General features: G+C 38.1%; 1 protein-coding gene across 1 annotated transcript in view; it reads right to left on the bottom strand.

Moving 5' to 3' along the window:
• The window catches only part of LOC133251372 (protocadherin beta-4-like), a 30,959-nt gene extending 15,018 nt beyond the window's left edge, over window positions 1-15,941 (bottom strand). The window contains exon 1 of the mRNA XM_061423724.1: window positions 7,623-15,941. Within this exon, the coding sequence (XP_061279708.1) occupies window positions 7,623-9,906 (2,284 nt within the window). The 5' untranslated portion in view covers window positions 9,907-15,941. The remainder of the gene's footprint in view (window positions 1-7,622) is intronic.

The raw sequence follows: 15,941 nt of genomic DNA, 5'->3' as shown, positions 1-15,941 counted from the left end.
CAGGGCAGTCTGGCTTAGGTAGCTGAGCTACTCCCTGGCTGTAGAGCACAGGCTCAATAGCTGTGGCACACAGGCTTAGTTACTCTGAGGCATGTGGGATCCTCCCAGATCAGGGATCAAAACTGTGTCTCCTGCACTGGCAGGTGGATTCTTTACACTGAGCGACCAGGGAAGCCCCATTGTCATTTTTTTAAAAAGACCTCTTATTTCATCCCTTCCAATTACTGTGCATTTTTTCCTTGCTTTATTCCACTGCTTAGAACCTGCAGTAAAACACTGAAATGAAATAGTATAAGCAGGCATTCTTGTTTTATTCTTGATCACTGAAGAAAAGTTTTAAATAATTTTCCATTAAGTATAATGTTTATTGTAAATTTTAAAATACTTTCTGAAAGTTCCCTTCTGTTTTCAGTCTGCTAACAATTGTGTGTGCTGAATTTTATCAAGTGATTTTTTTCTGTATCCATTGAGGTAATCATATGATTTTTCTCCTTTACCTATTAATGTGATGTATTGATAGATTTAAAATATTAAATTGATTTATATTCCCTGAATAAGTTTTCTCATACTTTATTATTTCTCTTTCATATATTTCTGAATTTTATTTGTTGATATTTTGTTTAGAATTTTTCCATCTGTGTTTTTAATAGAGATTGGTCTCTAATTTTCCTTCCTTATGATGTCCTATTCAGATTTGGATGTCATAATTCATTGAAGTCATTCTGGTACCCAAATAATCTGGGAAATATTCCCTGTTTTTTCTATCTTCCAAAAGATTTTGCATAAGTTGGTATTGTTCCATGAGTATTTAGGAGAATTCACTAGTGTAAACTGAAGTGGCAAGGTTTTTAATAACAAATTTAATTTACTTAATAGAACTAATCAGATTCCTTCTTGTTTCAGTTTTAGTAAATTGTGTACTAAAAGATTTTTCCATTTTACATAAATTTTCAAATTTATTGGCAGATGGTTATTCATAATATCCTTTTTTATTTTTTTAATGTCTGTAGGATTGATAATCGGAGAAGGCAATGGCACCCCACTCCAGTACTCTTGCCTGGAAAATCCCATGGACGGAGGAGCCTGGTGGGCTGCAGTCCATGGGGTCGCTAAGAGTCGGACACAACTGAGCGACTTCACTTTGACTTTTCACTTTCATGCATTGGAGAAGGAGATGGCAACCCACTCCAGTGTTCTTGCCTGGAGAATCCCAGGGACGGGGGAGCCTGGTGAGCTGCCGTCTATGGGGTCACACAGAGTCGGACATGACTGAAGCGACTTAGCAGTAGCAGGATTGATAATGATGTTCCTTTTTTCATCCCTGATATTTGTGATCGATGTTTTCTTTCTTTTTAAAATTAATCTTAGTAGTCTTAGTAAGAGTCTTTAATTCCATTCATCATGACATAGAACCAACTTTAAGTTTTGTTAATCTTCTTGGTTATATACTTTTAAAAATAATTTTATTTATTTAGTTTTGGCTGTGCTGGGTCTTTGTTGCTACATGGGCTTTTCTCTAGTTGCTGCAAGTGAGGACTGCTTTCTAGTTGCAGTACACGTGCTTCTCATTGTGGCGACTTCTCTTGTTGAAGAGCACAGATTCTAAGGCCTGTGGGCTTCAAGTAGTTGTGGCTCCCTGGGCTCTAGAGCACAAACTCAATAGTTGTGGCACATGGGCTTAGTTGCCCCATGGCATCTGGGATCTTCCTGGACCAGGGATTGAACCTGTGTCTCCAGCATTGGCAGATGGATTCTTCACCACTGAGCCACCAGGGAAGCCCTTCTTGGTTGTATATTTATCAGCATTGTATTTATGTTTATATATATAATACATGCATTATTTTTTCCTTCTTTGTTCTTTTTCTAACTTCTTCAGATGAAAGCTTATTGTTTTTTAACCTTTTTTATCTAATATGTTCATTTAAAGTTTTAAAATTTCTCTGTAAATTCTGTTTTGATATATCATATCTTAATTTTTACCCAGTTCAAAATGTATGGAAATTTCTTCTGCAATTTCTTCTTTTGACTCATGGATTATATTATTTACTTTTGAAGCATTTGGGGATTTCTGGATAAATTTTTATTTCTAACTTAATTTCACTTCTTTAAAAATTTTTAGAGAATTGCTTTATGACCTAGAATATGGATACTTTTGATATATGCCATATGCATATAAGAAGAACATGTACTTTCCTGTGTACTACGTATGTCAGTTTATTCACATATGATTATTGTGGTGTTCAGATTTTTAATATTCTGTTTTTGTGTGTCTTCTATCAGGGGTTGAGTTAATTGTTAATATATCCTCTCCTATGTGGATTTGTCTATTTTTTATGTTCTTTCAATTTAACTTTTTATATTTTGTAGTTTTCTTATGGGGATATATTTAGTCTTATAACTGACATATTTTTGGTATATTTTACCCATTTATCATTATGAAATATCTCTCCTTATCTGTAGTAATGCATCTTTCCTTAAAGTCTCCTTTGTTTTATGTGAGTATATCTACACTTGATTAGTTTGGTTAATGTTTGTATCTTTTTCTATTTTTAAAACTTTCAACCTGTGATAATACACACACACACAGGTATGTGACAACATATAGCTGAATTTTTCTTAAACCTATTCTGACAATTTTGGTTCTTTTACTGGATTATTTAATCCAATAGCAATTACTGTAATATTTGATATCTATCCATTTATATTTACCATCTAAATTTTTTTTTCTATTTGCTCTTAAAGTTTTTTTCTTCTTTTGGATAATTTAGATATTTCTTATTTTTTCCTTCAATTCATTTAAAAATTACTCTTATGATTATTCTAAAGATTACAACATGCATCTTTAATCTACAAGCGTCTAATACAAATTATTTCAGTTTACTACTCTCGTGATAATGTTTAGAACCTTAGAATTCCTTAACTCTGTTTATAATATCACCTGCCTTTTACATCACCATTATCATGAATTAAAATGCTACATATACTTTAAATCCTTTAAGAAACTATTATTTCTACCTTTATTAATCAATAAATAACAATTTATAGTTACCCTTATTCTTGTTCATTTCTTCCTGCAAATCTGTGATTCCTCCAGGACTGTTTTCCATCTTCCTAATGAATCCACTAAAAGTATTTATTTTAGTGCAGATGGGACTGTGATTGATTCTTGAAGTTTTTGTTTGTTTTAGAACTTCGTTTTTGCAAGATGTGTTTTCTGGTGATAGAATTCTAGTCTGGTAGCTAATTTTTTTCAGGACTCAAAAGACATCATTCCTTTGTCTTTTGGCTTCTTGATGGTCAGCTCTCCATCTTACTATTATTCCTTTAAAAGCAATGTCATTTTCATGTGATTGCTTTTAAGATTTTCTCTTTGACTTTAGTCTTTAGCAGCCTTCCTGTGATATTTCTAAATATGCGGTTTTTTACTCTTCTAATTAGGTTCACTGAACATCTTGAGGGGTAAATTTTTTCATCATTATTGGTCATCATTTCTTTACACATTCCTTATTCGCTATTCCTGGTCCTTCCAGGATTACAATCATGTATGTGTCGGAGTTTTTCATTATGTTCTACATGTAACTAAATGTTCTTATCTGTATTTTTAATTATTTTATTCTTCAGTGCTTCTATTTGGATATTTAATATTGACCTGTCTTGCATTCACTAATCCTATAATATTTTACGACAACTATGCCATTATACACGGAGAAGGCAATGGCACCCCACTCCAGTATTCTTGCCTGGAAAATCCCATGGATGGAGGAGCCTGGTAGGCTCCAGTCCATGGGGTCGCTAAGAGTTGGGCACGACTGACCAACTTCACTTTCACTTTCCACTTTCATGCATTGGAGAAGGAAATGGCAGCCCACTCCAGTATTCTTGCCTGGAGAATCCCAGGGACAGAGGAGCCTAGTGGGCTGCCGTCTATGGGGTCACACAGAGTCGGACACAATTGAAGTGACTTAGCAGCAGCAGCAGCAGCAGCATGCCGTTATACAATCTAATATTTTAAAATTTCAGTATTGTATTTTTCAGTCCCCAAATTATATTCTATTTCATTCTGTGGTGAAATTCTCTTTACCTGTTTTCTATATTCCTTATTTTAACATATTAGTTATACTTATTTTAACACCATTGTCAGTCAGTTCTAGTATCTTATTTTATCTGTAGATCACCCGTATGTCTGTTTTTTCCTCTAGGTTTTATTCATGTCAACCAGTTTTTTTTGTATGTATGCCTTATAATTTTTATCGAATGTTGATTATTAATGTAAAAAGCTCTCCTCCAGGGTTCTGATGATATTATATTTTTCCAGAAAGAGTCCATCTTTTCCTTTGTTAGCTTGACAGTGTGTGCTGAGTAGCTTCAGCCGTATCTGACTCTGAGACCCTCTGGACTGTAGCCCGCCAGGCTCCTCTGTCCATGGGATTCTCCAGGCAAGAATTCTGGAGTGGGTTGCTATATCCTCCTCCAGGGGATCTTCCCAACCCAGGGACTGAACCAGAGTCTCTTAAGTCTCCTGCACTGGCAGGTGGGCTCTTTACCACTAGTGCCACTGGGAATCCCCTTTAGATTGATAGAAACATGTCTAATCAAATTGCCTTAATTCAAAACAGGCACTGTGCTTAGTCAAGATTCTTTCCAGTCCTAATAAGTACCTGGCCCTCCAGAATTTTCAGTTCGGAACTCAGTGTATTCTCCACAGTCTCTCAGATGGCAGATCACAAATTCTGATCTCATATATTAAGACTATTAAAACTTCACTTGGCTTTTCAGTAATTTTCCACTTAATATTTTGGTCTTCTTTCCTGGAATGTCCCATAATTTGACAAATATCATGAGGGGGAGAACTGGCCATGAACTTGAATTCTCCAGTTTCCCAAAGACTGTTGAAGTTACTCTATCCCTGGCCTTTCCTTAGACTTTGCAAACTTCTTTAGGGCAAATTGACTATTGGAGTCAGTTCACAGCTCCAAGGATTTTCCTTTTCAGGAATCTTAGCCCCTTCAGTTCTTTATATATCATCTGCTGTCTGTTGCTTCAAACTGAAAATTTCTGAATTTAAAGCAGGTTTAAATAATCCATCTTATCTGAAAACAGAATTCTACCAAATAGGACTATTTAAAATCTATATTTTGTAATTTTAATAGTAAGAATGTTGTTTATTCGTTAAGTTGTGTTCCACTCTTTTGCTACCCCATGGACTGTAGCCCACCAGGCTCCTCTGTCTATGGGATTTCTCAGGCAAGAATATTGGAGTGGGTTGCCATTTCCTTTTCCAGGGTATCTTCTGGACCCAGGGATCAAACCCTCATCTCCTGCATTGGCAGGTGGGTTCTTTACTGCTGAGCCACTAGGGAAATCCAGTAAGAAATATAAGGTCTTAAAGTGATGTGGCTTATATTGCCTTCAGTAAAATGTCTGCCCCTAAAACAGCATGTACTAAACTCACTATATCTGTACCTAAAAACAACAAAGGAATTGTAAAAAATGTCAATATAATAGAAGTACTTGAGAAACTGTGATTGAAATGGGTATTATCCAGTTATTTGGCCTCCATTCTCTATTTTTGTTTTGCAGAAAAGAATTGTCCAATTTTCCATAAGGTATTCATTTTGTGGAAATTATCTGGATTATATTTACTATTAAATTATAATCACTGAATTTTAAAACGTTAACCTGTTCTATACTAGAGTCTGATAGTGATCCCCAACTGGTAAGGAATGATCTATGCTTTATGAATACACACAGCAATTTATAAGGTAATACACAAAGTAATTCATAAATTTACTCATATAAATTCATAAATGTGGGTTCTGAGTGTTTATTTGGCCAGTCTCCTTTGGGTGATTATACAAGTTGGGCTTTCCTGGCATACACAAAAACATGAAGTTATACTTTCATAATGTTGAAACATATTGCTGAAAACTTCAATCATATTTCTTGTCATCATCCATAAAACTATTTCATTTAAATATCTAACAGAAAATGGTAAACTCATTAAAGCTGGCTATTAATGTCATATATTTGTGTTTAATTCTGTTCATATTTTTATCACTTTCTAATTTCAAGTCTCAGATTGGATGAAAGCTAAAAGCTATGTTTCAATAATAACTTGAATAATTTTTCTTTTTTATTATATTTTTAAAAATGTAATTCAGGGAAACACAAAATAATTAAGTTCCAGTAGGATGACACTTGAGATTTAAAAATAAATACTTAGGTTATAAAGCAAACTCTAATTACTCATATTGTGCCAAAAGATCAATAACTGTTCTTATAGCTATATAAATTTAGTTAGAAATCACAAGTCATCTTAATTGGCCTAATGAACACGACATAAAACAATTATAATTCAGATAAGTTTATTTCTTAATTTCTATTTCTATTCTTATTGTCTTAAAGGAAAAAACAATGCTTCTTATTGAAAGTTAGCATAATTGAAAAAGTAAATTTACGCAAAATATACAAAAGCTACATTGAAAGACAAAACAAGGTCATTTGGACATCAAAAATACATCATCATTTTGTTGATAAAAGCTGCTCAAGTTTACAAAATAGAGTAATCAGACTAGAACATAATCAACAAAACTCAAGAGAAACTCTCCCTTTTTTGAAGGATGTGGAAGAACTGAAAGCCAAGAAAAACACATACTTTGTACTTACATTTGAACTTCTATTAATAGAGCAAAAGAAGGACAGGAAAATATATGATGCCCTCTACCTCTTGAGGCCCTCTAAAGGATTTAGGATTTACTTAAAGTTCTAAGATTTTTAAGTATGTTATCAAGCAGTGAGTTAGTTTTATTTTAGTGAAGTGAATTTGATACCAAATTATATAAGATTTTCTCTTATTTATAAATAATAATGTTTTTATTTTAATATTGGTATTCCTGAAGCAATTACAGTGTGCTAGGTAAGTAGGAAACAAATAATCCCTAGCATATATGGTACTCAGAATGGGATAGGGTCACAATTGTAGTGTATTAATAATTTAATAAAGTGCATGTTTAGGTGCAACTTATGAGAAATAAGTATGCTAAGTTATATGCTCATGGCTATTTGGTGGGGTACAGCCTTGTAGAATGAATGGTGAACAGGAAAGCTCTAGGTAGCTACAAAGAATTTCTAACACTCTGCCCTTGCAAATATAAGTAAAGAAACCAAAACATACAGAAATGCAAGATTATGCAAAAGCTTTAAAGTATTTCCTTAAAAAGACATTAAAAGAGGTTGATTTAAATATTAATAGAATTTCTTTACAGCTTGAGTAATTTATAGTTATGGGAACATTAATCACCGAGAAGGTAAAATATGGAGAAATAATATCAACTGTAACTAAAAATGCTAAATCCAATGAATACTATAAAAGGAAAATTTAGTAGAGACATGCATAAGTTTGGAATAGAGATATATATACAAATTTATGTAACAGTACAATCTCTTAAGAGAAAAATATTGCAATGTGACTTAGGCTTAACAAAATTGAGAGCCTCACTTAACCAAATATGGCATTTAACTGAATACAAAGCTATTTCTACAGTTGGGGCTTTCCTTGATTTCTCTCTCGTTGTCCTGAACCAAGAGGTTAGGGAATATCGGCTTCAGGAATTTGAACTCACCAGTTCTGTGGTCTCCCGTCAGACACACCTCGTACTGGTAGCTCTGGGACAGGGTCCCCGTGCCGCTGACGTCCACCAGGTGGCCCGGGAAGTGGCCCTCGGCCACCGGGCAGCGACCCGCCGAGGCCGCCCCGCCCCTCCTGCACAGCCGCACCGCCACGAACACCAGCACCGAGAAGAGGAAGAGCGACGACACCGACGCCAAGGCCACCACCAGGTAGACGGTGAGCGGGTCGGCCGGCGCCGCGGCCGCCGCTTCCGCTTCCGGGGCCGGCAGGTAGGGCTGCGAGAAGCCGTCCACCAGCAGCACGTGCAGCGTGATGCTGGCCGACAGCGGCGGCTCGCCGTTGTCCTTGACCAGCACCACCAGCCGCTGCTTGGGCGCGTCGCGCTCGCTCAGCAGCCGCGCCGTGCGCACCTCGCCGTTGTGCGCCCACACGCCGAACAGCCCGGGCTCCGTGGCCTTGAGCAGCTGGTACGACAGCCAGGCGTTCTGGCCCGCGTCGCCGTCCACCGCCACCACCTTGGTCACCAGGTAGCCCGGCTCGGCCGCCCTGGGCACCAGCTCTGTGCAGGGCGCCGAGGCGTTCTGCAGCGGGTAGAGCACGAAGGGCGCGTTGTCGTTGGCGTCCGCCACGAGCACGCGCACCAGCGCCTGGCTGCTGAGCGCGGGCGAGCCGCGGTCGGTGGCGCCCACGTGGAACTCGAAGGCTCTTAGGGCCTCGTAGTCCAGGGACGTGAGGGCGAAGAGGTGGCCGTTGTCGGGGTTGATGGACACGAGGGAGGCGAGGGGCACGAGCGGGTCGGGGGGCGGCAGCAGCGAGTAGGTGACCTGGGCGTTGGCGCCCGCGTCTGTGTCTGTGGCGCTGACGCTGCCGATGTGCAGGGCGGGGCTGTTGTTCTCGCGGACCCACAGGGTGTAGGAGGTCTGGGTGAAGGCGGGGGCGTTGTCGTTGACGTCGGACACCAGCACGGTTATGTTGTGCTCGGTTTTCAGTCTTGGGGTTCCCATGTCAGTGACCGTGATAGTGATAATGTACTCGGCTTGACTTTCTCTGTCAAGAGGGCTGTCAGTTACCAGGGTGTAGAAATTCTTGAAAGTCGGTTTTAAAATGAATGGCAGATTGTCTGGAATGGAGCAAATCATCTTTCCATTGTCTCCGGAGTCTCTATCTCGAATTCGGAAGATAGAGACCACGGTCTCCGGGGCATTTTCTGGGATGGAGCTGATGAGTGAAGATATGGTAAGTTCAGGGGCATTGTCATTCACATCTACCACCTCTATTACTACAGTGCCTTTCCCGGAAAGGCCTCCTCCATCTGTAGCCTCAGTTTCCACGTGGTAAGATTTGATTTGTTCAAAATCCAATTTCTTTGTCAGTCGGATTTCTCCTGTGACTTCATTTATTGAGAAAGTTTGTTTAATTTCCTCTGAGGCTTGGAACAAGCTATAGGAAACAGTCCCAAAGTTTCCAGCATCTACATCCCTAGCTAAAACTGTAAGTATTAGGGAGTCTAGAGGGCTGTTTTCCAAAACCTGCACCTCATATGGAGTGTGCACAAACTCGGGAGCATTGTCATTGACGTCCATGATCAGGATTCGCACCATGCTGGTGCCGGACCTAGGTGGAGACCCACCATCCAGCGCCATTAGGGTTAAGCTGAACTCTGACTGCTCCTCTCGATCCAGCACTTTGTCCTGCACCAAATCTGGATATTTCTTGCCATCACTATGATTTCGAGTGAGAACGTGAAAATGAGAATTGGCGTTGATGGTGTATTTTTGAAGACCGTTGCTACCCACGTCCAAATCCTGAGCTAATTTCAACGGAAATACAGTCCCTGGCTGGCTGTTTTCCGGTATTTTCAAAAGCATTTCCCTATTTGGGAATACTGGGGAGTGGTCATTTATGTCCTGTATTAATAATTCTCCTTCAAAAAATTGCACTGGAGTTTCCAGGAACACTTGGAAATGCAGCACACAGGGTTCATCGGAGCCACATATGTCTTCCCGGTCTAGTTTCTCCCTCAAAAGCAAATCTCCAGTCTGACGATCCAGCAGCAAGCGCTGCTTGTCATCGTCACAAACCACCCGAGCCGACCGTGCCTTCAGCTCCCCAAGTTCCAGGCCCAGGTCCTTGGTTAAATGGGCTATAAAGGAGCCGCTCTCTGTTTCTTCCAGAACAGAATAACGAATAGGCGCAGGGTTAGCCTGAGACAAGATTACCATCAAAATAAAGGTTGTCACTTGCCTGTTGGGTTGAATTCTCTCTAGCGTCTCCATGTTGGAGCCAGGGTGCTTACATCCAGTCCCCCTTCAGCAACCAGAAGAAGACCAGAGGTGTTAAATTTTCTTGCTTGGTAGAATCCTCACAGAGTCACTTGTAATCTTAAATTCGTTTAGAATATCGCTGCCCAAATTCGTTGGTAACCCAGTACTGCTGGCAGAGCTTACTTGTGGTGGTGTTTCCGTCTTGCAGCAAAGGAATACGTGAGCGTTCTAGGGCTGTTTATTCACAATCTTAGCCGGCAGCGCCACCCTGCGTCCCGATCGATAAACTAACATTCTTAACTCAGCCTATTTTGGAAGTGTTCAAATTAAGCCATTTCAAAAAGTGTAAAGGACTTTTTCAAGTATTATTCCATTAAATGACTTAATGTATACGTTATTCCATTACATTGTGTGAGCTATAATAATTGTGAGCACAAAGCCAGGGACTATCTCCATCTGCCCATACCCTTTACAGTAGAACTTAAAGAACTCCATTTACCCTTTGCCATAATCTAACCAGGGGAGATAAACTCTTATAAAATTACAGTCCATAATAGTTATATCTGTTTATTTCCAAGTATTTGAGAAATTTATGATGATGCAGAAAGTTTGTTAAAGTGCTCTGTACCACCTGGTCTCAGGGAGACTTTTTCAAAGGAAAGGTTCTATGTTTTTACACTGGTGTGCAAGTGATAATACAGTTGAATAAAGTGGCATCTTGCCTTATTATAAGCCCTTTTACAATGTGAACCCACATTAAAATATTAGGGAGGTCAGATAGTATTAGAAACAGATTCTTAGATGCATAAAGAAAATGAAAGGATTTTTATAGATAAACAGAAATTCAGAGGATGATAAGACTTGATTATTCTGCGTGACTATTAGGATAATATCAAGCCAAAATTGAGTAAGTGAAAATAATAGAATTTTATTAAGAAAAAGGCTTTAAGATGATTTAGCTCAATAGATATCTATAATTTATGAGTTTACTTCTCACCACACTGACCCTTTGTTTCCTAGATATCATATTCCTTGACTACCCAATTTGCAGAAGACAGGGAGCTATGATTTGAAACATTTTAATCTGTGAACAAATGGTGCCTCAAGCTTTGTCTACTCATACATGGTGAAGAGGAAAGACTTGTTTATAAAATGGATTTCAGCACAGTGTGCAACCATCCTGATTTCTCTGATACAGTAAGTTAACTGAGACACAGTTAACCAGTTTACTATTTACTATTAGTATACAGAATGGAGTACCATTTATTTGGGATTTCTCCTCCTTAAATATCTTATAATTTAACTAAATTCATAAATTACAATTCACATTGAATGCATTATTTTAAAAGCATGTCAGTAATCTTAAGTTCTTATGATAGAAAGTATTAGGGAAATAAATTTTTTGGCCACACCACATGCATGCAGCATCTTAGTTCCCCAACCATGGATTGAATCTATGCCTCATGCAGTGGAAACGTTGAGTCTTACCACTGGACTACCAAGAGAACTTCAGGAAAAATTATTTTTGAAAGAAACCTGGACAATAGTAGTCATTCAGTAAATATCAATTGGGTAAATTAATTAATCCACTCTAATCATTGTGTTTCTGCCTATATTAGAAGATTATTGTCACATCATGCATTCAGTCATGAACATGTCTGACACTGAAAACAGAATTCTTAGAGATGAGAGTATAATACGTGCTAAGCACTGCTCAACTAAATTTACATTTTTCTAGTTCTGTTAATTGCTATTGTAAGAGATATAGCAATAATAATAATTACACTATTAATATAGTTTAGAATTTTCTTCCACATTTAAGGCAAATCAGAGAAATATATATATATCAACATTGTTGTTGTTCTTCAGTCACTAAGTCACGTCCAACTCTTTGCAACCCCATGGCCTACAGCATGCCAGGCTTCCCTGTCCTTCACTATCTCCCAAAGTTTGCTCAAACTCATGTCTATATCAACATGAAGTGAAAAGAAAAAACATACAGAAAAAAATAATATTCTTTTAGATATAAATGGAAAGCAAATTTCCTGAACAAAACATTGTTTTATACTATTGTAGCAGAGTTTTAGTTCGATTCAAGTTAAAGAGTTCAGGACAAAATTCAAACTAGATTTTGTTTACTTATTCCTACATGTTGACATAGAAATAGTGTTGCAAATTAGCTACTTTTGGTTTCTTTTGTCAATTCAACACAAATGAAATCTAGGTAATATTAACATCTATGTGTTACTACATGTCAGATAGTATTCTAAATATTTTATATTCATTAACTCATTTTATCCCCCAAATAGCCCTGTAATGTGGGCACTCTTACTAGGCATATTTTATAGAAATCGAAGATACAGAAACTTAGTAACCTTCCCATAGTCACACACCGTTTGAAGTGGCAGCGCTAGGATTCAAATTGCTACAGTATGGCTCCAGAATCCATTCTCTGATCTACCTAAGTGGAATTGAAGAAGTGAACAACTTTTTATATAATTTAGATCCAAACTTCAGCCTTGCCTTGAGTAGATGGGTATCATAGGTGAAATATATCTGTATTCAGATTTTCAGTTAATATAAGAATCTTTTAAATGGTTTTCTCTTTTGAGAGATAGGTATCAGCAAAAAGAGGTGCTTACAAAACTTAGAAATTTGAAGGGAAACTAAGAGTGTTTTGTTGAGATCATTAACTAGATTTTAAAAAACTAAGAATGACATGAATAATGAATTCCTTGTAGCCTTAAATGGAAAAATACTTATTCACAGGTCTTTTGAAATGTTATCCAAGTGTAAAGTTAAAATCAAGAAAGGTGGTCTAAGATGACAGTCTAGCATTGAATCATGGATTATTTTGCCAAACTTAATCAGAAAAAAATTATTATATCTGCATGGAAGAGGCCTTAATGATAAAGAGAATGATAACCTGCAAAACCATTCCAGTCAGGAAAGCTGCATTATCCATTCTGAAGGATTCATACAACTTCCACAATTGGTTGCCCGCCCTGGAGCACAATATTTAAAACATTTTTTTCCCATTCTGAATACACAAAGAGGAGAGATAGAAGAGTTAGAGGGATACTCTGGCAATTAAATACCAGTTTTAACTCCTCCATTGTAAAATACAGCCAGGAACTTTTAAATATCATTGAGGCAAAGATAAAAATCATTTTAAAGGAATCTGAATACAAAAAGTTCTAAAGTTCAAATGCTGAACACAAACTTTGAAGTTTTGAGTAGTTTCACTTATTTTTTTTTAAATGAGAGAATGTATTTTAAACTTTATGACTTGAGGACTGTTTTGTTTGTAAATTGAAGGGGCAAAGTACAGAGGTATATTAAACATTAATTGTTGAGAGGAGAGGTGTAAATTGGTGAAATAGATATTTTAACTAGTAATTTTAGTTACTAAAATTACACTTCAAATAGTATGCAGTTCAGTTCAGTTGCTCAGCCATGTCTGACTCTTTGCAACCCCATGGACTGCAGCACACCAGGCTTCCCAGTACATCACCAACTCCCAGAGCATGCTCAAACCCATGTCCATTGAGTCAGTGATGGCATCCAACCATCTCATCCTCTGTTGTCCCCTTTCTCCTCCTGCCTTCAATCTTTCCCAGCCTCAGGGTCTTTTCCAATGAATCAGTTTTTCTCATCATGTGGCCAAAGTATTGGAGCTTCAGCTTCAGCTTCAGCATTATTCCTTCCATTGAATATTTAGGATGATTTCCTTTAGGATTGACCAAGGGACTCTCAAGAGTCTTCTCCAACACCACAGTTAGAAAGCATCAGTTCTTTGGCACTCAGCTTTCTTTATGGTCCAGCTCCATACATGACTCACATCCATACATGACTACTGGAAAAACCATAGCTTTGACTGGATGGACCTTTGTTGGCAAAGTAACGTCTCAGCTTTTTTATATGCTGTCTAGGTTGGTCATAGCTTTTCTTCCAAGGAGCAAACATCTTTTACTTTCATGGCTTCAGTCACCATCTGCAGTGATTTTGGATCCCAAGAAATTAAAATCTCTCATTGTTTCCATTGTTTCCCCATCTATTTGCCATGAAGTGATGGGACCAGATGGCATGATCTTCATTTTTTGAATGTTGAGTTTTAGGCCAGCTTTTTCACTCTCCTCTTTGCTTTCGTCAAGAGGCTCTTTAGTTCCTCTTCACTTTCTGCCATAAGGGTGGTGTCATCTGCATATTTGAGGTTATTGATATTTCTCCCAGCAATCTTGATTCTGGCTTGTGCTTTATCCAGCCCGGGATTTCACATGACGTACTCTGCATATAAGTTAAATAAGCAGGGCGACAATATACAGCCTTGATATACTCTTTTCCCAATTTTGAACCAGTCCATTGTTCCATGTCAGTTCTAACTGTTGCTTCTTGACCTGTATACAGATTTCTTAGGAGGCAGGTAAGGTGGTCTGGTATTCCCATCTCTTTAAGAGTTATCCAGAGTTCGTTGTGATCTATACAAAGGCTTTGGCATAGTCAATAAAGCAGATGTTTTTCTGGAACTCTCTTGCTCTTTCCATGATTCATTGGATGTTGGCAATTTGATCTCTGGTTCCTCTGCCTTTTCTAAAACCAGCTTGAACATTTGGAAGTTCTCAGTTCACATCACGTACTGTTGAAGCCTAGTTTGGAGAATTTTGAGCATTACTTTGCTAGCATGTGAGATGAGTGCAATTGTGCAGTAGTTTGAACATTCTTTGGCATTGCCTTTGAGATTGGAATGACAACTGCCTTTTCCAGTCCTGTGGCCACTGCTGAGTTTTCCAAATTTGTTGGCATATTCAGTGCAGCGCTTTCACAGCATCATCTTTTAGGATTTGAAATAGCTCTACTGGAATTCTGTCACCTCCACTAGCTTTGTTTGTAGTGATGCTTCCTAAGGCCCATTTAACTTCACACTCCAGGATGTCTGGCTGTAGTTGAGTGATGATCACACCTGTGGTTATCTGGGTCATTTTTGTTTAGTTCTTCTGTGTATTCTTGCCACCTCTTCTTAATATCTTCTGCTTCTGTTAGGTCCATACTGTTTCTGTCCTTTATTGTGCCCATCTTTGCATGAAATGTTCTCTCTCATTTTCTTGAAGAGGTCTCTAGTCTTTCCCATTCTATTGTTTTTATCTATTGCTTTGCATTTATCACTTAGGAAGTCTTAATTATTTGTCCTTGCTATTCTTTGGAACTCTGCATTCAGGTGGGTATCTTTCCTTTTCTCCTTTGCCTTTTGTTTCTCTTCTTTTTTCAGCTATTTGTAAGGCCTCCTTAGACAACCATTTTGCCTTTTGCATTTATTTTTCTTGGGGATGGTTTTGATCACCGCCTCCTGTACAATATTACAAACCTCCATCCATAGTTCTTCAGGCACTCCGTCTATCAGATCTAATCCCTTGAATCTATTTCTCATTTCCACTGTATAATCGTAAGAGATTTGATTTAGGTCATACCGGAATGGTCTAGTCGTTTTCCCTACTTTCTTAAATTTGAGCCTGAATTTGGCAATAAGGAGTTCATGATCTGAGCCACAGTCAGCTCCCAGTCTTGTTTTTGCTGACTGTGTAGAGCGTCTTCATCTTCATCTGCAAAGAATATAATCAATCTGATTTCCGTATTGACCATCTGGTGATGTCTATGTATAGAGTCGTCTCTTTTGTTGTTGAGGGAGGGGGTTGGCTGTGACCAGTGCGTTCTCTTGGCAGAACTCTGTTAGCCTTTGCCCTGCTTCATTCCAAGGCCAAACTTGCCTGTTACCCCAGGTATCTCTTGACTTCCTAGTTTTGCATTACAGTCCCTATATGATGAAAAGGACATTTTTTGGGGTGTTGATTCTAGAAAGTCTTGTAGGTCTTCATAGAACCCTTTAACTTCATCTTCTTTGGCATTAGTGGTTGGGGCATAGACTTGGATTATTGTAATACTGAATGGTTTGCCTTAGAAACAAACAGAGATCATTCTGTCATTTTTGAGATTGTACCCAAGTACTGCATTTCAGACTCTTTTGTTGACTATGAGGGCTACTCCATTTCTTC

The sequence above is a fragment of the Bos javanicus genome, chromosome 7, assembly GCF_032452875.1.
Source record: "Bos javanicus breed banteng chromosome 7, ARS-OSU_banteng_1.0, whole genome shotgun sequence".
Lineage (NCBI taxonomy): Eukaryota > Metazoa > Chordata > Mammalia > Artiodactyla > Bovidae > Bos > Bos javanicus.
Note: the sequence above shows the minus strand (reverse complement) of the source record. Positions and strands in the feature narration are given on the sequence as shown.